The 26068-nt window shown below is 39.7% G+C and overlaps 1 protein-coding gene across 18 annotated transcripts in view; it reads right to left on the bottom strand.

Moving 5' to 3' along the window:
• The window catches only part of GSAP (gamma-secretase activating protein), a 259405-nt gene that overhangs the window by 126043 nt on the left and 107294 nt on the right, over nt 1-26068 (bottom strand). For 4 of the 18 annotated variants that reach the window (XM_058725304.1, XM_058725314.1, XM_058725305.1 and 1 more), the window contains exons 1-5: nt 16815-17047; nt 6370-6446; nt 5216-5272; nt 2966-3035; nt 2589-2642 (exon numbers count right to left, since the gene is read on the bottom strand). In XM_058725304.1, the coding sequence (XP_058581287.1) occupies nt 2589-2642; nt 2966-3035; nt 5216-5272; nt 6370-6446; nt 16815-16923 (367 nt within the window). In that variant the 5' untranslated portion in view covers nt 16924-17047. Of the gene's footprint in view, nt 1-2588; nt 2643-2965; nt 3036-5215; nt 5273-6369; nt 6447-16814; nt 17055-26068 lie in introns of those variants that run through there. The other 14 variants (XR_009260538.1, XM_058725315.1, XM_058725319.1 and 11 more) reach the window with 8 other exon arrangements.

Genomic DNA, 26068 nt, shown 5'->3' with positions numbered 1-26068 from the left:
TCAGGACCTTTGTGCTGGCTGTGGTCACAGCCAGAAATGTGCTTTCCCCACAGCCATGTGCTTGCTCCCTCCCTTCTTTCAGATCTCTGCTTAAATACTCATCTAATAGTATTTCCTAGCATCATCCCTCAAATAAACTAATTTCATTCAAATACTTGCCTCAGACTCTACTTTGGGGGGAAAACCCAAACCAAGACAAGAAATAATTTCAGGGGCCAGGATCACTTTAGCCCTGAGGGCTGGCGTGAGGGAGTGGGCAGCATGAAACAGGAAGAAGAGTCTACCACTGTAAGGAACCCAATCCAGTTTGTAACCACTGTGGGATTTGAGCTGCATGCAGCGTGCCCTCAGAATAATCCACTTAAGGGATGGAAAGAAGAGTATTTATCCTTCAGCTCCTTGGCCCCTGGTTGGTCATGGCTTATGCTACTGGGAATCCTTTCCAGCCATGCTTCCAGGTGGCACGCATGTAGGTAGCAAACAGAATTTCCCAAGGGCTCTGGGCACAAAGCAAGAAGCAGGTAGAGCAGCAGAGTTAAGGCACTGTCTGTCGAATTACGTTTGCGGGGAGCTGGTTCTTACCATGGCAGCTGGCATGAAAGGTGAGCTGAGAAGATATAAAGCATGAGGTAGCCAATACGATAACTAACAACGTTCATTTTAGTATTTTTAAAGATGCAATCAGATGATCTCACCAGAAGTGCACCAAACTTCAAGAGTAAGCGTATCTGAACAGGATTTAATTTAATAAAATTTACAGTAAAGTTGGTCTGAAAGTGCATTTTGTAATGTACATAATCGCCACTGTTCTGCATGACAATCAAGCACAGATGGTAAACATCAAGTGAAGAATATAGGTTCTACTGGTTTACCAGCATAATAAAGAATTCCAGAGGCAAATAGGAATAGGGGCCAAAAAGAACAGGGAGGCCCAGGGAGCTAATCCAAGGATGTGGAGAGATGCCCAGGCTTGTGATTGGGAGAAGCACAAGAGACGAGGCCTTTCTCTTCTTAAGTAAAGGAGATTGAGGTCATATGCCCTTGTTTTAGGGTCAGGACACCAATGTCTTAGATCCTATTTCACTTAAACTAGTCCAGTTCCATCAGTTCTGAAGTGAGCATTGCACTTCATTCTAAGAGGAGCAGAGGATGTTAAGAGGGGGACATGGCACTCAAGAGGGAAGGTGGCTGTTGTGGTTCTCTGTGTAACACGGCAGGAGGGAAGGCAAGGATGGTATAGATCATCAGATAGATGATGAGGTTTCCAGGTGAACCTCCTGCCCAGCAGCATCTCCCATAATCTCTCTGCCAAGGTCCCTGAGAAGATCCCATCCAGACTTGACTCTGCTTCCCTTGACCCTCTAAGCTGACTCTGTGGGAACCCAGGACTGCCTCATAAGCCCCACGGGGAAGGAAGGTGCAAGAAGTTTTTCCATCACATACAACCACAGAAGAACACATCTGAGTGGGAACTATGCTAACAAAAGGAGCTTAAGCCCTGAATAAACACAACAGATGGGAAGCGCTGCAGGATGGGAATAGTAAGGGACTGATATGAGAACTTGACCAGAGACTGAAAAATGGTGGTAGTCCATGGGCTACATCAGCCACAGGTGGTTATCACTGCCTGAGCAGAATTTTTAAAAAATATTTGAGCCAAAATTTAAAATAAAATTTTAGGGGCACCTGGGTGGCTCAGTCAGTTAAATGTTCAACTTTGGCTCAGGTCATGATCTTGCGGTTCATGAATTGGAGCCCTGCATCTGGCTCTGTGCTAACAGCTCAGAGCCTGAAGCCTGCTTCAGGTTCTGTGTCTCCCTCTCTCTCTGCCCCTCCCCTGCTCATGCTCTGTCTCTCAAACATGAATAAACGTTAAAATTTTTTTGATTAAATTAAAATTTTACATAAAGGTCCATACTTCTCTTGATAAATTGAAAAGCTGCTCCCACAGGGATTACTGCCGTCCTTTGAAGATGAGACCCATGCCCCAGGGGGCACTCCACCCACCATTAGTCTCTATAGCTCACCATGGCAATTGCCACACCTCTCTTGCATAACATTGCATTCCCAGCATCAAACACAGTGCCTGACCCACTGCAGGCACTTCTTTGTTGAGTTCTGGACAGATGGATGACACATGATGTTAAATAGAAGGGGGGAGTATCACATAGATAATAAACTACAAAGTGACCTTGGCAAATGGGAATTTTTATTTAGAATTGGTGGACTACTCATAGTGTATTATGTGCTGCTCAATAGTTCACCAGATGTTAAGAACAAAAATGCATTCTTGAAGGAATATCAACCCTTTAAAAGCCCAGCCATTTACACCAGCTTCTGAACCATAGGATTCTAGTGTGTCCTCAGTGTTTATTTAGTCTGCAGGTACTAAATGCCTTTTTAATACTTCTACTATTCACTGTTACATTATTTTCTGTACTTTCTTGTTCTCTTGAAAAAAGTAAAAAAAAACATTTTCATGACCTTTGCCTTTTCATTCTGAGATAAAGCTATTTGTAAAGATGTTTGAAATTTGACTTAGTTAATAAATCTTCATCTTTCAATAGACACTAAAAACTATGTCATACCTGGTTGAAGCTCATTCTTTCTTCCTTCTTTAGTAGAATGAATTAAACTCGCAGCTAATGGAAAAAGAAAAAAATAATCCATTAGCAAGTGATCCATGCAGTGGCTGGTTAAAGTTTACCATTTTAGACCTGAAATAAGTGAAGGCTCAAAAAATCTGTCAGTGGATGATAAAGGTAATGCAGAATGAAGTCTTTTTTTTTCTTTTTTTTGTAGGCGGATTCCACAGATTTTTTATTTCAAAATTAATCTCCCAGGAGCATCTCCTCCCAGAAAATCATTGTTATAGAATAGTCAAATATACCAAAAGTCCAATACTTTGAAACTCAACAAATGTAGTTTAGTTCTTGACATGTAGCAATAAAAGAGTCCAACTTACCCAGCAAAGTTCTATCACTATTGACAGAACAGCTGACAACGTGCAAGTCTTTTTCAAATGTATAGAGATGCTGTTAAAACAAAATTATTTTTTAATTTGGAGTTTTGTGTTAAATAACAATTATAGAATTCAAATTCCCATTTAGCTCTGAAACAGGTGTCATGGTGGCAAGACCTTTTATTAAAGAACCATCAATGAACCAGTTTATCCATACTGAGAAGCTTCAGATTATTTTTTTTTAACTTTTTATCTATTTTTGAGAGACAGAGAGGGACAGAGTGAGAGACGGGGAAAGGTAGGGAGGGAGAGAGACACAGAATCCCAGGCAGGCTCTAGGCTCTGAGCTGTCAGCACAGAGCCTGATGCAGGGCTCAAACTCACAGACCGCGAGATCATGACCTGAGACAAAGTCGGACGCTTAACTGACTGAGCCACCCAGGTGCCCCTCAGATTATTTTTTAAGAAAAAGTCTGCAATCATAGACCAGAGTTGGCACTGAAGCTTAACCATGAGGCAACATGACCAAGTGGTTAAGAGTTTAAACCTTGGAGCCAGGTTAAACACAGGATCAAATTCTGACTGGGCCACTTACTAGCTGTGTGACTTTAGATAATCTCTATCAGTAAAATAAAAATCATAATACCTATTTCATGAAATCCTTAGAAGGATCAAGTGAGATGATCCATTCAAAGCACTTATTATAATGTCTGCCACCCATAATAAGCATTCAGATGTCAGCTCTTATAATTATTGAGACAAGTAAAGTTTTAACCAAATTGCCTAACTATGATATCATTAACTATGGCTAAGACAGAATCACAAGAGCATCTCCTCTAAGACTCTCATATTCAGAGCCTTGGCAAAGTAATCTTCTGTTTTTATTTAATCTTTATTTTTTACAAAAATTTTCTTGCTGTTTGAACAAGCAAGATTCCATTTCCTTATTAAATATTAAAGAAAATGAAAATGGTCATACAGGAGGAGGATATGACATGCAGATTTAGGAAATAAAGACAATTGTAGTTATATTAGGCAAACTCTCTTACAATACACTGAGAAGGTAAGAAAAGATCAAGAGTCTTAGACCTCAGGAGAGAACAGGCTAAGAGAAACAACACATGGCAGGAGTACTAGGAAAGTAATTAGTACCTATAGATACAAAAAGTACCAAGAATACACTAAAATCCTATGGCCAGAAGTTGAAAAATGTTGAGAAGTCACTAAACGCTTGATTAGAAAAAGTGGACTTTGAGTGAATAAGAAGGCTCTCAATTCATTTCAGACATTTTGGTCTCTTTTGACTCTTGCTCTGAGGGATTCTAAGTTATAAGTAAGAAGAATTATGGTTGTACACACTTAATTTTTAGTGTTTTACCTTTTTAATTATAAAATAACACGAGTATAGTCTCAGTGTTTAAAACACACAGACACCATCAAATAAAAAGTCAAAGCTCCCTGCTATGCTCACCCAGTACGAACTACCTTCCAAAAGGAAACATGTTTTTATTTACTCGCTAGGCTTGCAGGTCTTTTTAAATGAATATATGTTTATGCATATGTATTCATACTTTCTTGAAAGTTTTTTTAAACATAAATGAAATGTGTTATTCTGGCAATTTGCTTTTTTCAGGTAATAGTATGTTTAGAGAACCTTCTGTGCCAGGGTACATTTCTAGACTTCCTGGTCCCTTAATATTTGTAAGTTGCTTTTACATAGGCACAAAGGGACCCCATTGTATTTACACTGAGAGTTAGGTAAGCCTGTCACGTCAACCATTGCTCTAGGTGGGTGGTTTGGGGAAAAATTAAGAAAAGGAGGCTGCGTTCTATACCTGGATGTTTAAGAAGTAAGAGAAGTGAAGGTTAAGGAGAAGAACACAGAGCCAGAGGTCAATATGAGATCCTAAACTTGTGAGAGCACACACACAAATCTCAGGAAGGCATTGGACTTCCTACATTCCTATGGAATATTGGATAATTGATTTGAGCCAATTTTGCTTAAATCTCAAAGGACTAAGAAACCTCAGGTAATGTTTTGGTCCAGGAGTTCTTGCACTTCATTCATTCATTCATTCATTCATTCATTTTTCAAGATAATGGTCCAAGAGATGGTAAAAGGGAGGAGGCAAAAAAATTTTTTAGAAAATGAAATGAGAATATGTATCTAGAAAAAGGAGGCAGAAAGAAGTAAAAATCTCTAAAAACAATAAAGTAACTAATGAGTTATCTATGAATTATAGTAATTTTTACCTCATTTTGTCTGGTCTGGGAGTCATATAATCCAAAGAAGACATTTCCCTTATTGTCCTTAAAAAAAATTAACCAGATATTTATTATATACCATTGTTCAGGAAGTTAGGATGTTGTTAGTCTTAAACCTGCAATAATTCAATCAATATTAGCAGTTAGCACTCTAAAGGTAGCATGTCAGAAAGGGACCAAACCTGTTTCAACTAGTAATAGGGGCTCAAAGAGTGAAATGAATGAAGAGTGTACAGTTTGGTGAGTCTGGGGGACCCAGACTGGGGGGACCCTGGCTAGTAGGACAGAGCATAGTAAAGGAGTGAATCTTTTTATACTTCCTTTTATTTAATATAATATATATGATAGAGATTGGGAGTGGCTAAAACAAGTCTATGATATTCCTATAAATAAAACTTTTTGAATCATACAGTTTCCTTAAATGCAGCATACTTATAGACACAACTTAAAATAACTATTTTTTTTAAAGATTTTATTTTTAAGTAGTCTCTACACCCAACATGGGGCTCGAATTCACAACCCTGAGATCAAGAGTTGCATGCTCCACTGACTGGGTCAGTCAGGTGCCCCAACTTAAAATAACTTTTAAGCAAAAAAAAAAAAACAAAACAAAAAGCAAGCAAACAAAAAAACAGTAATACATCTACGCAAAGCAAACTGGCCACTAAAATTATTCTTTTTGTGTTTCCCTACTATAGTAATCAGTAAAGTTAAATTTTCATTCCTGATAACAATGAACATTGAAAACATGTTAAATAATGTCTCAAAACAGATGATACCTAAACAGATTATGTAATCATATTTAATATGTTTCAAAGATCAAAACTTTACATATTAATTAGGTTTAAACGTCTTTCACTTAGCATTTGTTCCTCTGAAGAATGGAACTTAATTTATTCAAAAAATTTGAGTGCTGGGTCAGATATTGTGTGTAATTTTTGTTTAAAAAAATATTTCCTAAGACTCAATTTCAATTAGTTTGTTGAATCTCATAAAATAAAAGTCATGTTAAAAGTTAAATGCCAGCACTTATTCTTACCCCTCAGTAAGATATAGCATAAAATTCTGTGAAAAAACATAAATGGTTAAAATAGTAAATTCTATGTCATGCATATCATACCACAATAAAAAAGCATACATACCTTATAGGTATAAATAACATTTCCATTTCTTTCAACATTTAGTATACGTAAGCTCTCATAATTATTTTCTAAAACACCTAAAATGATAATAGCAGCAAGTTAATATTTAACAGGGAATGTTTAAAAACATATCTAACAAATATTAGTGAAAAGCCAAATACAAAAGAGTACATACTGATGATTCTGTTATATAGAGTTTAAAAATAGGCAAAACTAATCTACTTAGTGACCTTTAGGGAAGAGGAAAGATCTAGTGATTGGGAGGTATCTCAAGGGAGCCTTCTGAGGTGCTGGTAATGCAATATGTGTTGGGTATACTGATATACTTGCTTAGCAATAACTCACTGAGCTGTACACTCTTAATCTAAATACTTTTCTGTATGTTATACTTCAATACATTTTAAGTAGCTATTAGTTTGTGCTTTATGTATTTTGAAACTATGTTATTAGAGGTATAAAAATTTAGTGCTGTTATAGCTTCCTGGTGGATTAACATTTAGGAACTCAGCAGAGTTATCAGATGAAAGCAACAAGATAAAAAGCAAGTAATAGTCAAGTCTTTTCTCGCTGGCTATGATAGTATAAGGAAGAGTCTATACCAGAGAAAGCATCAACTTCTCAGTTTATTTTCTCCCATGGAATGATATGTGGTGGAGGGTCAGGTAGATCAGTAGAGAGGTGGGGAATCTCTCACTGCTGAAGGAGCCCTCAACAAAAGGCTCCGGCAGTGTTGTGAACCCCAGGGTTCTCAGGGCAGAGAGAGGGAGAAGAGCTAACATGGACAAGTACTGAGTCAGTGTGGAGAAAGAGTATCTTCAAGGTTCCCCTCCTTTTCCTGGGGTGGTTTCAGCACAGGTACCTAAAGAAGGTCTGTGTTGATAGCTCCTGATAAAGAGGCCTCTGAATGAAGGCACCCCAGCTGAGAACGCAGCTATGGATAAGATGATGGCCACCCAGAGGGGGCCTGAGTCGATTGCAACTCCCTTGGAGAACTGCAGTGCACTGGCTATGCACCAAGTCTGGTTGGGGGGCGGGGGCAGCTTTCCCCCCATGAGGGCTACCAGGTAAAACTTCTTTATTTATTTGGGGGGGGCAGGGTGAGAAACACAGAGAGAGAGAGGGAGAGAGAGGGAGAGAGGGAGAGAGGGAGAGAGGGAGAGAGAGAAAAAGAGAGAGAGAGAGAATTCCAAGCAGGCTCTGCGCTATCAGCACACAGCCCGATGCTGAAATCCAGAATTGGATGCTTAACCAACAGAGCCACCCAGGCATCCCTAAGCTTTTGCAATTGCATACGGTTGTGCCTGAAAAATCACACATAGCTTTTTAACCAGGAGCTGGACTAGTAAATCCCTTTTTTCATCATAAAATGCCCTTTTTCATGAATACATTCTTTTTGCTTTTAAAGTTTACTTTGATTACAGTATAGCAACGTCAGCTGTCTTCTGATTAGTGCTTACATAACATTTTTTATCCTTTTATTATGAATCTTCCTGTGTCCTTACACCTAAGATATGTCTTACAAGCAACATCCTTTAGAGTATGTGGTCCATTTACATTTAATCACTGATATATTGGGTTTGTATCAACGATATTACTATTTATTTTCTATATGACTCAATTGTTTTTTCTTGCCTTCTTCTGGATTAATCAAAAAACTTATTTAATTCTCCTACTTATTAATTTGTTATACAATCTTTTAGTATTACTACTTATCCTAAAGATTACAATACTAGTCCTTAACTAATTATGTTTTCATATTACGGGATGGCAAGAAATGTGAAGCAAGTGAAATGTCATACACTGCTAACAGGAATATATATTGGAAAACTGGCAGTAGCTACTGAAGCCGAACATACATGGCTCAGCAACTGTACTTGTACATATATCGCAATGGAAATATACACTTATTTCAGCAAATGACACATGTAATTTCTATAGCACTATGGTTCATAATAGCCCAAGCTGGAAACCCAAAATATCCATCAGGCAAAGAATGAATAAATTGTAGGATACCCAAACAATGGCCTATTGTACAATAGTCATAATAACTTGCTATGATGTACAACATAAATAACTGAGCAAAAGAAGCCAAGATCCTGCCCCCTCCCAAGAAAGGTTCAAACTATATGATTTAATTTATACACAAGTTTCGAAAACAGGCAAAATGAACGTATGGTGCTAGTTGAGTGATTGCTGGAAAGGAGTATGTGAGACCTTTGTGGTTCTATTAATGTTCTCTTTCCTGCTCTGAGTGCTAGTTACAAGGGTCTGTTTCATTTTGTGAATATTAACTGAGCTGTACACTTATGATCTGTGTACCTTTCTGCATGAAAGCCATATTTTGATGAAAGATAGAAAGGTCCTTTATACAAAACATTTAACTTGTAACTTAACTGACCATCATATTTTGGTCAAAATTTTAGTATATTCCTCTCAATTCTACAATTAAGGGATTAAAAATTTTTTTTTAATGTTTATTTATTTTTTTGAGAGAGAGAGAGAGAGAGACAGGGTGTGAGCAGGGGAGGGCAGAGAGAGAGAGAGAGAGAGAGGCAAATCCAAAGCAGGCTCCAGGCTCTGAGCTGTCAGTACAGAGCCTAAATGAACTGTGAGATCATGACCTGAGCCGAAGGAGGACACTTAACCGACTGAGCCACCCAGGTGCCCCTACAATTAAGGGATTTAAACATTAGTAGATACAGCTTTGATAATTATCATTAACTGGAGAGAAATACATATTTCCCTAATTTCCACAAAATCGCTTCAACTTGACTCATTTTCCCCACACATGAATAGTGTTTTAGATGTTAAATTATGTTGACCATGCCAAGTTTCAATATTCAGACAAGACATATGACAAATATTCTCCAACTCAGAGCAAATTTCAGGTTGTATTCCTGATTTAAAAAGAAAAACAAAACAAAACAGGATAACTGGTGACCTGGAGCACTGTACTGGAACTGGAGGTGGGAAACATTTCAAAAGACAAAGAGCAGGTTTTGTAGAAAATGTGGGAATCATCCTGGCATCTCTCTTCCCCATCCCTCACAGGAAGAAGCTGCCTGGATCTTCTAAGAGCAAGGTAAAGGCAGGGGGCGAAGTGCTGTTTTTGTTTTAACGTGGGCACATCCATTTTTCAATGTATAATGAGCTGTCAGACTCACTTCCCACTGATTTAAAAATAAGGATAATCACCTAGTCTTCTTAGGAGAATAGTATGATTCAATAGCTTGCCGATAAATAGCACTTTACAATTTACTGAGTTATTTTTAGCTCAGCCACACTGTGTCAGCTTTTACAGGCTCACTGTACTAATGAAACATTTGAATTTCAATGAGGTTCAGATACTTGGCCAATATATCAAAAAAGTGGCACAGACTAATCTCAAACTCAGAAAAAAGGTAAACAGAATAAACTAAGTTTCCTGTATCATGCTTACAGTAGGCAAATGGATAATTACCAAAAAAATCCTTTAAGGTAGATTTTGTAGACATCTAAAGAGAATTTCAGGGAGTTTTTTTTTTTTTTTTTTTTCATCCTGCACATGACTCAAAACTTCTGGAATGTAATGTGTCAATATTTTGAGAAGTACTTTTTTTCTTTCAAGATTATAAGGATGCTGGGAGAGACCCTCTCCAAAGTACACTTAAAAGGTTTCAGCTAAGATAAGAAACTCCTTTACAAGAAATCTCGCTAAGAAAATTCAATTTACTTACAAAAGCACATCTATTTCCAAAACACTAAACAATTTTTAAAAATCCCCATACAGATTACAACAAATGATATATGCTTGTTCCATTAAATTGGTGGTTCTCAACTCTGGCTTTGGGTTAGAATGATTAGGGGAGCTTTTATTTTTTTATTAAAAATAATTTTTTAAATGTTTATTTATTTCTGAGTGACAGAAAGACAGAGCATGAGCACGGGAAGGGCAGAGAGAGAGAGAAAGACAAAGAATCTGAGCTGTCAGCACAGAGTCTGACGTAGAGCCCGAACCCACGGACCACGAAATCATGATCTGGGCTGAAGTCAGACGCTTAACCAACTGAGCCACCTAGGTGCCCCTGATTAGGGGAGCTTTTAAAAGAACATGGATGCCCAAGCCCTACCCGAACTATCCTGACTTTATTGGGCTGGTGAGGAGCCCAGTCTCTGGTGTGTGTGTGTTTAAACTCCCCATCTGATTCTAATGTGCAGCCAGGGTTGAGAATCACCGAATCACATATTTGTATTATATATTAAACAATATTCATTAACTAGGACCAACTTATAATGTAATCATGATAGAGTTGAAAAATAATAAAAATAATGCCTTTGTGGATCTGTTACGTAGTAATAACTGCAGTCTTAAAATAATCCTGTAGTTAATAAGTTCATGGTTCTCATCTCAAAAACATCTGAATTAGACAAATTTGGCAATGTTGGAAATCCAGACACCAGTGTCTCACCACACACTATTAACCCATCCTCCCCGGATTAGTTGCTCATGGTTTAGACACACCCTTTTAAAAAAGAAGTAGTCAATAGCCTCTTTGCTTATTCATTCTGACTGTTCTCCCAGTAGTTCATCACTGGAAAGTCCAGAAGAGGAAATTTAGCAATTCAAATGAGGAAATGTGGTTTAATTTTACAGTTCAATGTCCTCAGAGCTCATGAAGCAAAAATGTAGATACTTGCATAAGTAAACCTACTGAAGAAAAGGAGAGTACCTCCACACTAAAAGGTGTTGGCAAGGCACAGTTCACGTGAAATCAAAGCTGGTTTGTCAGATACTCTCGTGCGTTGCAAGCTCTTCTTTGCCAAACACAAGTGATTTCCTTTTATAGGAAGATGTTTGCCAAATGTGTAAATTTTGTTCCCAGCTGCATTCAGACAAAAATCAGATGAAAGTATTTGTCTTCCAACGAGGGGTCTCACAGTGTTACACAAAAATTTGAATTGCTCCTATATAGATCAGGAGGTGCTAAGATAGGATTATACCTACAACACGTGTATGCTGTAAATAATACATATAAGTATTTGTCTCAATGTGCCAAGATATTATAATTCCTAAACTTATAAAGTAAACATCATTATGTGGTTTATACCCATATTCTGAATGAAATGAAAAAGAAAAAAAAAGGATGGGGTGCTTTAGTTAAGAAGCAACAAGAAAAGTATGACAATTAGAAAAGGAGGCTAGGAAGGTAGGGGAAGGAAAAGCGAAAAGGACAGTATCAATACTGGCGTGCAGCGCTGGTGGTATAGTGGTGAGCACAGCTGCCTTCCAAGAGAATACTGGAACAATGAAAAAAAACAATGTGGCTAAGCCAGACCTCTGGCCCCCAAATCTGTCTGGGGGTATATAGGAGGCAACAAAAAGACATTACTCTTGAATCAGTCATCTGGTAAAATATATCACTTCTCTGGTAAAGATGAATGATTACAGTATTTGAAAGATGAATCAATCTGTGTATCAGATCTAAGAATATCAAAGAAGGCAAGAATATATACGCAAAGAAGCCTACATTCTTTCTGGTCTTAAATATAGATGACATTTAAACCTTCAGAAATATGCATACCATATACACTTTCTTAGTTTCTTGAAAGTGATACATGGCAAGAGGGGATTAAACATTGGATAAAAAATTAATAACCTAAGATCTGTTGTATTGCAATATACCAATAGGTAGAACATGTGATTTTTAAGTGTGCCATTTATGGAAGCAACATAAAATAACAACCTAGAAATAAATCTAGCAAAAAGTGTGCAGAACTTCTATGAAGAAAATTTTAAGACTTATTAAGATCATAAAGAGAATCTAAATAAATAGGAAATTATACTTGGTTCATAGTTGGAAGATTTAATATTGTAAAGATGCCAATTCTCCCAAAGCTGATGTACAGATTCAATGCAACTCAAATCAGAATTCCAACAGATGTTTTGGTGAAATCTGGTAAGCGGATTCCAAAGTATATATATATATATAAGATATCAAAGGACTTTGAATAGCCCAGATGGTCCTTAAGACTGCCGAGGTGAGGGGGCTTACTCCACCAGGTATCAAGACTTATCATAAAGACAGTTATTAACACGTCTTCATCTTAAGTTGACAGAAGGAACAAAATTAAGAAGCCAGGAAGGGAGACCCATACATATGTGCAAACTTGATATGTCACAGAGGTGGCTTTGCTGTCAATGAGAAGAGGTAGGTTTATTTGGTTAGTGTCACTAGAACGATTAATACAGAAAACCAAGACAATTTACAAAAGAACATTTTAACACATGTAAGCTATAAATAACAAAACCAAACCATTTACCCACCACCCAGCTTAAAAATAGAACATTATCAAGATTTCTGAAGGCTCTTGTGTCCCCTCGTCAGATTCCTACATCGTATCATGTACAAAAATAAATTCCAGATGGATTAGAAAACAAAATGCAAAGAGCAAAACCCTGAAAATTTAAAAACGTTTTCGTAACTTCTAAATAGGAGAGGATTTCTTTACTATATCCAAAAAGGCACAAACCAAAAAGGAAAAGACTCATAAATTAGACTACACTAAAACTAAAAACTCTCAATTATCAACGGCACCCCATAGCAAACTGAAAAAAACAGGATGAGAGAAAATATTTGCAACATATGATGATGAACCAAGGATTGGAAACCAGAATAAAGAACTCTTAAAAGTATGAAAAAAAATGATAGAAAAATGGACAGGATGAACAGACATCTCATAAAAGGGAAACTTGAATCGTCAATAAATAGAGAAAGATGCTCAACTTCAGACCACAATGACATAACATTTAGACTCACCCATCTGACAAAAAATTACAAATCTGGAAATACCAAGAGTACCAAAAACATTTCTACACTGCAAATGGGGTTGTTAATAAGAACAACTACTTTGGAAAACAATTTGGCACTACCCAGGAAAAATGAAGAGGTACATAGCCTGTGACTCAGCAACTCCAGTTAGATATCCACCTTGGAGAAACCTGTGCATGCCTGCACCGGGAGACATGCATAAGAAAGTGAGTAAAAGCATTGATTGCAATAGCAAACCCCAGAAACTTCCCAAATGTCACCAATAGAAAAAGCATAAGCAAAGCTAGGAAGCACCCTGAGATGGATTAGTATCCATGATACTTACCAGTGAGTGTTCAGGGATGTGGGATTAACACCCGTAGGAGGAAGGAGAAGGAAGGAGGTCCACAAAGTGGGGAGAAGACAAGCTACCATAGCCTCAGGTAATCTCAGAATCCCCTATTGGAGAAGCTCTCAAACTGAAATGGATTGTCAAAGTTGTCCTGTGTTGAGTCAAAATGGTCAGGCCTTTATATCCCACTTTAGTCCCTAACTAAAAGTGGGCCACACCCAACACGTCCTGACTTTGGGTGAGAAAGGAAACCTTCTGTGGAGGCAATCCCTGAAGGCGCTGACAGAGGATTATCTGCTAACTACCCTCAGCACCTGGGACAAGCCCTTCCTTGAAAGGAAGATCTAAGCAGGGCACCTCCATGTCCACCATAGCATTGTGTATTCCCACAATGGAATACTATACAGCAGTGAAAAATAATGACCTATAGCAATGTGAATATAAGAAAAAAAAAAGCAAAAAATACATATAATATTCTTTCATTTAAAGTTCACAAACAAGCAAAATGAAATATTTTGCATAGGGAGGTCTATACCTATCTATATAGTTTAAAACTACAAATAAGATAAAAGTTTAAGTAGTTATTACCTCCAAGAGGTGAAGGATAGAGAAATAGGATCAGATAGAGAGACACAAGAGCCTTCCAAAGTCTTGATATTATCCTATTTTAAGGTGGGTACATGGTTTTTGTTATGTTTAGCTTATATGTGTTAAATATTTTGTATAATTGTTTTAATTTTTAAAAGAAACATTTTTCTGTTTATTTCAGGAAAGACCGTTTTCCCAAATTCAACCCAGAACCAGGAGCGTACGTAGTAACCAAATCTGATCTCCCTACTCTGTAACCCCTGGTTGACTAAAATACTATCACACAGGCACTTAATTTCCATGGCTAACTTAGTCCAGCTCCCTGGCTATTTTGCCAGGAATATGTCATACTTAGAGAGTATTACTTAGCACCACTAAGAAATCTTTAATTGTATTTGTTGATGTAAAAATATTAAGGCTTCAAATCTAGGAAGCAAGTGTGTAGAGAAGAGACATTACAATGGTATAATTACTTATAATTTACATTTGAAAAGCCGAGACTTTGAAAGGAAAATAATTTGTCAAATGTGTGGAGTAATAACCATGCTAGAAATAAATCAGAATCCCAGATTCCCTTGCCAGTACTACAAATTATGGAAGAGGAATTAACTGTGTGTGTTTTTTTTTTTTTTTTTGAGCTACCACCCACTGGTGATCCTTAGGAGTAACAATTCTGGGGGTGCCTGAGTGGCTCAGTCAGTTAAGCGTCTGACTTTAGCTCAGGTCATGATCTCACGGATTGTGGGTTCGAGCCCCGCATCGGGCTCTGTGCTGACAGCTCGGAACCTGGAGCCTGCTTGGGATTCTGTGTCTCCCTCTCTCTCTGCCCCTCCCCTGTACACACTCCATCTCTGTCTCCTTCAAAAATAAATAAACATTTTTTAAAAAAAGAAAGGAGTAACAATTCTGTTAGCATAACAGAGCTACTAACCTTGCCAAGGTGCTCTGCAAGAGGGAAATACTACCAATATCAGAAAAAGCTGGTATTTCTAGTAGGTTTACCTTCTGAGAACCCAAGTGCATCTGTTCAGTGGAATGTCAATACACAAGTTTATATTTCTTCACAGATGAGTGAAAGGCACAGGAAGCTAAAGCTGACCTGGCTCACATAGAGCTTTTCAATCACAACACACATTACTGAAACACAAGACTGGCATTTCACACTTCGCGTAACTTCTCATTTGCAGACACCTGCCATTTAGCTATAGGAGGTGAAGGCTCAGAGAAAAAACTACTTTGTGGTGGAAAGCAGACTTGGGGCTGCCTATTGTATTTTAAAAAGTTAAAGCTTCCAAAACTCTTTAGGAGACGAATTTTTTTTTTTCCAAAAAAAGCTACACGTTACTAATAATGACACTACAACAAACTCAAGCGTTAAGCTACAGGAAGATGACTCCTTATTTCGAACTAACAACCAACAGGCCAAGACAAGCTACCCTACAAATAATTCTGTTAAAGACATAGGATGGTGTGAAGACAGAAGGCAGGGAGAGAAAACTTTCACCAGAGTTAAGGAGAAAGAAATTGTAGATACGAGATGACCCTTCCAAAACAACACCCTCCAGCAGTCTATAGCGTGTAAGGAAAAACAAGGGCAGGGGCAAACACACTGAAAAGCTCCAGTGAACAAGATGGGATCCAGGGTAGCATAGCTTTTGAAGCTGAAGTGAAGCCTTGAGAATGGATCATTATTTGCAGCAAGCTTCTTAAAAAGAAAAAAAAAAATCTGAGAAATCAGAGTTCCCCCTTTTTTTTAAAGTTTTGACTGATTAATGCTGGAAAGGCTCAAAAGTCACTTTTCTCTCCCTCATTAAAACCAAAACAAAAGATTTTTGCGACAGATGAAAACCAAAGCCTCAACTGTGAAGGAAGTGTTCTCATTCACCCTGAGGAAGTAGAACAGCAAACCTGACTGTCACTGTCTCACACTCCTCTTGCTAGCCCGCACAGGCTAGTGTTCTGGGCTGGTGGCGATGGGCTTGGAGCTTCTTTGGAAAACCGGAGGCTCGAGTTCACTGCTCACATCCTGCAGGCAGGCCCCTGCCCTCTCGCGCTTCACATCTGAAGACGCACGTCCACTTCGCTCAGAAACACACCTCACCAATGTGAGGAAAAACTGTGCAACTGTTAAGTATTTCTATGGTGGCCTTCTTGGTGGCCTTGATTCATCTTTTCTCATAACGCAAGAACTTCCAGGAGCCCCCAGTCTTGGCAGAGCCCCTACAAGGGTGATGAACCTTCCCAGGCAGGTGAGATGCCAATGAAGCACGCAGAAGACCCTGTCCCACTCCCTGCAGACTTGGACAGGAGGATCGTGCTCCTCCACGCCCTGCCCTGATGAGGTGATGCTGAGGTATCACTAGTGTCCTCGGCCTTTCTATTAAAGGTGAGTGACTAGGCAACAAGTGAACCAGAAGCTGGAGGACTCGCTAGAATAAGCAGTGCTGTACAGCCGCGACCTTGCCCAGGGCTTGCCCCTCCGACCTGCACCAGTGCCCGGGGGTGAGGGTGGCAAAGCCCAGACTCCAAAGAGGGAAGCTCACCCCTTCCGCACCAACCTTCTCAGGTTGGCGGGGGCTACAGGCAGCTCCCCCTCTGGTCAACGCCCCCTACCCCCTCTGGTCCTGGGAACCCCCTCGGCAGGAACCACTCAGACTCCACCCCTCGCCGGCCCGCACCTGCCCCCCGCCCCTGGCCCGGACGCGCGCCTCCAGCACCTGGGCCGCCGCCTCGGGCCCCGGCGGCCGCTGACGCCACCCGCTGCGCCCGCAGCCACGGTAGCACGTCCTTCCGGAGGTCGAAATCGGAGACCAGACGGAGAGCCATTGCCCGGACGCGGCCAGCGGGCGGCTCGGGCCCCGCGCCGCGGGCATTCCCGGCCCTCCGCTCCGCGCGCCACCTCGCCCTTCTCCCCAGCGGCGCCCGCCCCTCCTTCCTCTCCCCCGCCTCCCCGCGCCAGCCGCTTTCGGTTCTGCTGCGGCCCGGCCCGGGGAGCCCGGGGCGCCGCCTCCTGCAGGCCTGCGCCGAGCCCGGAGCCTCGAGCTCGGCACCGCGGACTAGGAGGAAAGGGGACTGGGGCACGGCGACCAAGCCCACCCGGCGCGAACCCTCTACGTGCGCCCTTTGGGCGGAGGGCAGATGAGTGGAGGGATTTAAGGGCCATGGAGATGTCGCTGAACCGATGGTTTTTAAACTATGCTGCGCGTTAGAGGAGGCTCTAGGCTTATTTTTCTTTTCTTTTTAAATCCTCAGGTGCTTCCTCTGCAGCAAAGTTGGAAACCACTTGACAAGAGAGAGAGGTATTTTAGCGGGATCACCTGAGAAGGTTCTAGTTCATCGCGGGGCTCGAAGCCTGCAGTATCCTGGGCCTACTGACCCAGCTGCAGGGAGATAAGGTTTCATTAGCAGTATTTAGGTAGCATCGGGGAGCTTGTGAAGAAGATAGTTCTATTTTGAGGGAGATACTGAGACCCTGGAAAGGGTTAACAACCTTAACATAAACAGGTCCTCTGCCAGTTCAAGAGGTTCCCTTTTTACAAAGAATTGTTTAGGATTTTATGAACTGGCTTTTACAAAGCTGAATTGTTGACTTGTTTAGGATTCCCGCTGTGACTAAGTGCTCTCATTCTTCTATCTTGGGCAGGACACCTTCTCATTCCCACCCCTACAAATAAATCTGGTGTTTTCTTAGTCTCACCACTTTGCTTTTTATATATACATATTATATATATAGTGTGTGTGTGTGTGATCTGATTTTTTAACTTCATTTACCCATTTTGAGGGAGAGTGCACGTGAGAGTGGGAGAGGCAGAGGGAGAGAGAGAATCCCAGGCAGGTTCCACGCTGCCAGCACTGAGCCCAACACGGGGCTCTATCCCACCAACCCAGATATCATGACCTGAGTGGAAATCAAGAATCAGACTCTAAACTGACTGAGCCACCCAAGTGCCCCTAGCTTTCTTCTGTTTCCCATGAATGCACCCTCAGTAAGTTTAATGGGTGTTGTGCCTTTGGCACTGACAGATTCAATCCTGAACATCAACACCCAGTTATTACTCCCTAAAACAAGGCTACCCTCATGTCCCTAGGCAGAAGACCTTGAGTAACAGCTGATGGCCCTAGGATAAAGTGCCTACACTTTAAGGGACTTTCCAGCCTTTGCACCTAGAACTTCAGCTCCAGACTGATCTAATTTCCAGAAGCTGATTCCTCTGAAAAACAAACAAAAAAAGAAAACAAAAATCAAGTCCTTCCAATCTGGATCCACAAAGCCTTCTCACAGCTTCATCCCACAGCAATCTTCCCAACCCTGAACTCCTAGAAAGATACTGACAGTGTGCCTCATTTCATAGTCATATACTGCCTCAAGACGTGAATACTGAATCTCGAGTCTTGGCACATCCCTCTGCCCTTTTGCCTCCTATCAGGGGCACCTACCAGAGCACCTGAAAAGTACTCAACAGTTACTGAAGAATAAAGAAATACAGTAATAGATGGAAGAAAGCCTTATCAGATGTTTCTCAAAGTTAGGCTCTGAAAACTGCCTGCCATGCAATCATCTAGGAAGTTGTTTTACAATTCTTAGGCTCTAGTATAGACCTGGGTGAGGCTCAGAAATGAGCATTTTAGCCAGAACCTCAGGTGATTCTTAGGCTAAGGTTTGAAAATTATCCTAAATCAAGGTAAAAGAAGCTACTGATTTTGCCCTAGAGACATGCGTCTCCACCTGAGGTAGTGGATGATTTCAGGTAGAACCCCACTACTTCCCACCACATACCTGGGAAAATCTTCCCACCTGTAAAGTGCATGCAGGTTTAACAGAAATGTTTGAGGCTACTGATAATGCTGCTGCACAAAAGGAAGACCACTGAAGTCATGGGGAGCTACTACAACAAATGCTTCATACCAAATGAAGCTTGTTGCTTTTGTCATAAAGTCTTTCCTTGTCTATTTTAAAATTCAGTTAAGTTTCTGGTTTTTTTCCCCCCATAGTTAACCTCTATTTTTGCCAAGCAAGACTGATATTATCCTCATACATAACCCTCATCAAGCAGTGATTATATAAAAATTCTCTTCAAAATTAAGTAAAAAGGAACATAGAGAACATAAAAACCAAGATAGCAGAAAGATGAGGCCCAAACTATGGAGGAGTACATGAATGGCTGAGCTCTGAAGATCATTTGCTAGGGAAAAAAGACTGGTGAATGGTGACTTACTGGTTTAAGATTTGTGAAGGGTTAATAGAAGAATCCTAGCGGATTATCCTTCAACTCTAGAGAAGACAGAACTGGAGACAGTGCTATCCTCTTTATTTAAAAAGCTGCCTCATTGATGGATGTGTTGACTTGATTATGGTTCTCATTTCACAATGTATATGTGTATTAAGTCATACTGTACACTTTATATATAATTTCATTTGCCATTTATACATCAGTAAAGCTGGAAACAAAAGAAAGCTGCCTTACATAATCATCAGGCACTGGAACTGACTTTTGGGGAGAGAAGAAATATTTCTGCTTCTTGAGGATTTTAGAAATAAGCCACTGTCTTCCTTAAAATCCACACATAGCACAGAATTGGAGACTTAAAGATCTTGTAATCAAGGCCTTTATTTTATAGAAGAAACTGAGGCTCAAAAAGGTGAAGTGAGTGTCTGGTATAAAACAGCAAAGTTAATTAAGCACAAAGTTGGGGGCTCAGAACAACAAGTCTCCTGCTACTGGTGTTTGTGTTAATACATCCAGTGAACTGAACTAAAGTACTCTTACCTTACAGCCTGACGATTTCTAGTCATCCAAATACCACACCCCGACTGGGGGTGGAATTCTTGGACCACAGTGAGAAATTGCAGAACTTACAATCGGTTACACTTATGGCTCTTTTGATTTTGGCTCGGGTCATGATTTTGAGGTTCGTGGGATCAAGCCCCACGTGGGGCCCTGCAGTCAGTGCAAAGCCAGTTTGGGATTCTCTCTCCCTCTCTTTCTACCCCTCCCTTGCTTGCACGCCATGTGCTCTCTCTCAAAATCAATAAATAAACTTAAAAAAAAGTAAAAGTGAATCAGCTCAAAACCAAACCCTGCATTTTGGAGGCTAATCCTTTGAAAGCACAGCTGAGAATTTTTTCATGAAAATGAATAGAAGTTACCAGAATGTCCATTAGAATCTAAATGAAGGTAAAGTGCCTCTGCCCTTCACAGGAAATAATCATTAAAGTTCAGTAACTAAGATGCTCACTCACAACAAGGTAGATATATGTAGATATTGAGAAGGCTGCTTCCCTATAATAATTTATTTTTTAATGGAAATATTTAATATGTACTTAAGTAAATAAATATTTAATGTGGTGATCATTTGACTTCCCCCAAATCCACTTGCCACCAGTCAGGTGGTAACACATCCTCTGGCCGGTGATTGATTTGGGAATGGGCAAGTGCATCAGTCAGGATTAAGTTCACTGGAGGTTAATGAAAACCTAAATTAAAAGTGAATCAAACATACAAGCTTTTATTTTCTTACATAACTGGAGGTGGGCAGTACAATACTTGTGAGGGCAAGTCCCTAAAGTTATCAGGGAGCCAAGCTTCTTCCAGCTTTTTGTTCTACCAGCTCTTTGAGTGTATCCTCATCCTCATGATCTAAGATGACCGTAAAAGCTTCAACCTTTTTTGTTTGCGTTCCGGAAATCAGAATGGAAGACAGATAAAAGAGGATGCTGCTTCTCTTTTTAAGGGTACTTCCTGGAAGTTCTACCTAACATTTTTATTACATTTAATTGACTAAAACTTAGTTATATGGCCAAATATAGATGCAAGGGAAGCAAGGGAATCTAGTCTTTAGCTGGCGAGCCATATGTCCATATAAAATCAGAATAATATTACTGAAGAGAGCAGAGAGAATGGATGCTCACAAGTAATTAGAGGTCTCTATCATGAGCCTGAAACCTACTCCTAGACAATGGGCTATAAGGAAACCTATGCGATGTTATTTCTGGGAAAGATTTATCTACTCCTTAAAAAGGAGACATGGGAAAAGGTCTTTTTCAGCCTTTATGTATTTGAAGGCCTGCATATGATTCCTGGAACTTCACCAGTCTAGCTCTGGTCTGAAGACGGAATCCACGGATGGAATTGGGCAGAGCCCAGAGAAGTGCAAAGAAAGGGAGCCCTGGCATGTCATTCTTGGCACCCGCCCTACCTTTGGCCTTTCTGAGATTAAAGATAACAAACTTTCTATTGTTTAACAAGATTGAGTCAGGCTTTTATTTTACTTGCAGCCAAGGGTCTCAGCTTTAAAGGGCTATCATTTCAAAGTTCTGGTAGCTTCCATCAAAGAGTGGTATGATCATAACAAGTTTTTTATTTTAACAGTTACATTGTCCTGTATCTTTGTATTATTCTTATTAACATAAAATGAAATAATGTGAATGGGGTTGGCATGGAGGGAAAAAAGCCCAGATAAGCAAAAAGAGTTCCGGAGCCCTAAAGACTTAAGAACCCCTGGATTGGGGCGCCTGGGTGGCTCAGTCGGTTGAGCGTCCGACTTCAGCTCAGGTCACAATCTCGTGGTCCGTGAGTTCGAGCCTCGCGTCGGGCTCTGGGCTGATGGCTCAGAGCCTGGAGCCTGCTTCCGATTCTGTGTCTCCCTCTCTCTCTGCCCCTCCCCCATTCATGCTCTGTCTCTCTCTGTCTCAAAAATAAATAAACATTAAAAAAAAAAAATTAAAAAAAAAAAAAAAAGAACTCCTGGATCTGATCACCCTTGAAACTCATTCTATCAGCACATTTTTCAATTACAGGAGCCACAGATTTCCTTTATTGTGTTAAGCCAGTTTGAATTGGATTTTCAGTTACTTTTGCTAACCGCACGTCAAATCAGGGATTCTCAAACTTGAATAAGCAAGACCTGAGGATCTTGTTAAACTGTAGATTCCGAGTGGGCAGTCTGGGTTCTACACTTTAACAACCTCCCAGGTGATGCTGCCACTGCCGGTCCACAGATGACACCATGAATTGTAAAGCTCTGCTGCTTATTGCAATGATCTTTCCACCTGTGTATTCCTACTTTCCTTTCACCCCAAGGAGGGGCCGGTGAGGATAGGCTGGGATGTGCTAGGTGTGGAGACACCCCAGAGTCCAGAGAGAAGTCTAACATGGGGGTGAGTACAGATTATGTAAGTTAGAACCAGGCCATGGGCCACCAGTTCCAGTGGCAGACCACAGAAAATCAGGAACTGAAGGCAGGATGGTTTAGAAAAAAGGAAAAGGCTGGTAGTCCAGGACTTCCAGAAAGTACAGCCTGGTAAAAATTAAAGTGCCAACACTTTTTAGGGGAGGTGCAAACACAAGGCAAGAAAGAGGTGAAGTAAGGCAGTGAATCAGAGTCTGCAATTTCTCTTCTTTAATGTTTACTTATTTTGAAAGAAAGAGAGAGACAGAGAGCAAGCAAGTTGGGGAGTGGCAGAGAGAGAGGGAATACCAAGCAGGCTCCATGCCATCAGTGCAGAGCCTGATGTGGGGCTGGAACTCACAAACCGTGAGATCGTGACCTGAGCCAATATCAAGAGTTGGATGTTCAACCAGCTGAGCCACCCAGGTGCCCCCAGAGTCTGCATTTTAACAGATTCCTGGATGATTCATGTGCACATTAAAGTTTGAGAAGAACAGTTCTAATACCATATATGAAAAAAAAAGAGTTGTCTTCTTCCTTTTCTGTTTGTTTGTGTCTGAATTATTGGTTTCAAACCTGTTTTGATATGGTGCAGAGCAGAAACCTCACTCCAAGATCCATGAGTACAAGAGTCCTCCAAAAAAATAGCCTGCTCTGTGCACATCAGAACACAGTGATCCTAATAAAATAAATGGACATCTAAGTCAAGATCTTCTTTACCTATGTTCAGACTTCTCAGTGTTTTATTTAATGTAACTCTAGTAACAGTATTAGAGATCTAAACAACTGGAGATGGAAAAAATATGACATCTTTCTAGAGAATTTTTAAAAACCTACAAAATGTTCAAGGTGGGTAATCCATATGTCCCTAATCACCAATTCCAAGTTCTGTTATGATAAGGATGTTTTTACAGTCATTTTTTAGTATTTTTAAATTCTGTCCTAAAAATTAAAATGAATCACATAACATCCCACACACTTTCTTCATCTAAGAAAGGAATCATACTTAGATATGCTTAAAAATAGAAGATATAGTCCTATTTCTTACCAGCTACAAATGGAAGTCCAAAGACTGTCTCAGCTGTTAACAATAGTTATCTCTGAGAAATGTAATTATGTGAAAGTTTTTAAACCTTTAATTTTTTAATTTTGAAAGTAGCTTTATATATATATATATATATATATATATATATTTATATATACACAAACACACACACACATCTTCACTCTGATTTTGATAATAACAGTATTGTTCAAGTTTTAAGGAACCATGTTTGTGCCAATTTTTGCCCCGTGTTGTTGTGGAGATGGCTGAATGCTAAGGGATATCATATGGTTTTGTTTTTTTTTTTTTAATGTTTATTTATTTTTGAGAGAGACTGAGACAGAATATGAGTGGGTTAGGGGCAGAGAGAGAGGGAGACACAGAATCCGAAGCAGGCTCCAGGTTCCCAGCTGTCAGCACAGAGCCCGACGCAGGGCTCTAACTTACCAGCTGTGAGATCATGACCTGAGCCGAAGTCAGACGCTCAACCAACTGAGCCACCCAGGCGCCCATCATATGTTGTTTTTACATGTTTCCATAGAGAGCTGACACTGTATTTAGCAGTGACTGATCGAATAACTTTAAATCTGCTTACTTATCATTTGTGATGTTAGTATGAGAGCCTCTCCCTGTAATTTGTTGAAAAGAAGACTGACGTAGATCTTTTAAGAAAATGTTATAAAGAATGATAGCCTTATGATTTTGAGGGAAATAAAGCACTGACCTTGAACAAGATGGACCAGACAACAGTCTGAATCCATTCTAAAGGAATTATGTCTAATTTAATCATGGGATAGGGAAGAAGTGGGATGAAACAGAAAGGGTACTGAACATTTCTGGCAGCAAGAACGCTTCACCAAGTTCCTGGGAAATTTACTGATGAGCAAATACTAAAACTGGGTGGAATTACTGTATCTCAAATAGGAAGAACAATAGATATACAAAATATGAAAAGATCATCCACAAAACATATAATCATGTGAAAGTTGGGCTGCCACCTGTAATACATGGATTTTGTCAAGACCAGGAAAAAACGTATTACATTCTATGTCAGAAAGCACTCCATTTCTAAGTGCTTCTTAGATTCTTTGTATTTAAACCATATCACATTAACAAAAACTTAATCTGCTTACTTGTGATCTATTTCAACATAAGTGTTGTTCTTTCTCCTTCCTTGTTCTCCTTCCTTTTTTTTTTTTTTTTTTTTTTTTGCCCCTAATTCCCTATACTCCCTTTCCTCTTCTGTTTCTAAACAATTACATCCTTAAGCCATCAGATGGGGCAAAGGCAGGTAAGCATCTACACAGTGGGGTTGAGGGCAGGGTGTCTTCCAAAATTTGGATTTCAGAGCCCAAGAAGGGTGGATAAAGTGTTTGTGGGGTGGGAGGAGTCACCCAGTAGGAGGTATCAGAATCCAGTCCAATACAAACATTGCAGGCATCCATGTAGGTAGCAGAGGGGTGGGGGTTGTCCAGCATGGGGTATCACATTTCAAATGGCTTGGGAGGGCATCTGTAGGAGGATGAGAATGGCAGCTGAGATGAGAGTTTGGCTACTTACAGGAGGATTGATCAGTTAAGTAAATATATTAAAAATAACGTAAGTTGTGTTACTGTTAGGCCAGGGTGTCACAAAAAAAGAGAAAAAAAGCTAAAATAAACTACATAGTGTTGGATTGGAATAGGAGGTACTGGTGTAAACTTATAGTTTCCACTAGACAGAGAGATGATGATGACAGAGATAGACAGAAATGTAGATGTAACATAAATGTGTATATGGGTAAATGTATATACATATATATTCCCTAGTTCTGTCCACTGAAAGCCTGGGAACAGCAATACCTCCAATATCAGTTAACACACCTGGCACAAGAAAAAAACAAGATGCACGTGAAACATCTCACAGTGCCAGAAAGCAAGAACATTATTCAAGTATGATTAAGACATGTCAGTACACAGAAGTCAGTGTGAAGGGGCTCCCAAATGGCCAAATCTGGAATAATCTGAGTATCAAAATAAACAATTACAACAAAGGATTATGAACTTAAAAAAAATAGGTATATTAAAATTCAACATTTTATTTGAAAAAAAATCCATTTGAAACCAGGCAGCACCAAACTGGAAATGGTTAGAAGTGCTCTTCTGGGGGAAAATTTTTATAGAGAAAAGGAGAAAGCAGAGTAAGGAAATTACTATTGGCTATAGCTTAAATCTTGGTTGACTGTGATTGGTTTTCGTTGGGTTTTGATTTCATAACATTGAGTCATTTATAGACCTAGATTTTGATTTGCTTACAAAAGCCACCATGGCATTAGAGCCACTTCAGTCTAATGGCCTCCTTGTTAAATTGAATTAATTTAACAAACATGTTAAATAAAAAAGAAAACCATAGGAACACACACACACACACACACACACACACACACACACACAATCTGATGTGGAACAGGATATCTAGATAATTTCCAAGTACTATCCCACAAAATACTTATTAAGCTTGGTATACATCACCTAAATCAAGGGATCAAAGTAAACAACATCAGTAATGGAACAAATGGAAATTATAGTATATAATCACTCCCCAAAATGATAACCTTAATCTAATCATGAGGAAACATCAGACAAACCCAAGTGAAGAATATTCTACAAAATTATTGGACTGTTATTTTTGAAAGTGTCAAGGTCATGAAAGCCACTGAAAGACAAAGTATTTCAGACAGAAGGAGACTGAAGAAACATGGCAGTTAAATTCTCCCCA

Source organism: Neofelis nebulosa, chromosome 4 (assembly GCF_028018385.1).
Source record: "Neofelis nebulosa isolate mNeoNeb1 chromosome 4, mNeoNeb1.pri, whole genome shotgun sequence".
Lineage (NCBI taxonomy): Eukaryota > Metazoa > Chordata > Mammalia > Carnivora > Felidae > Neofelis > Neofelis nebulosa.
This window is presented reverse-complemented; position numbering and strand designations above follow the sequence as displayed.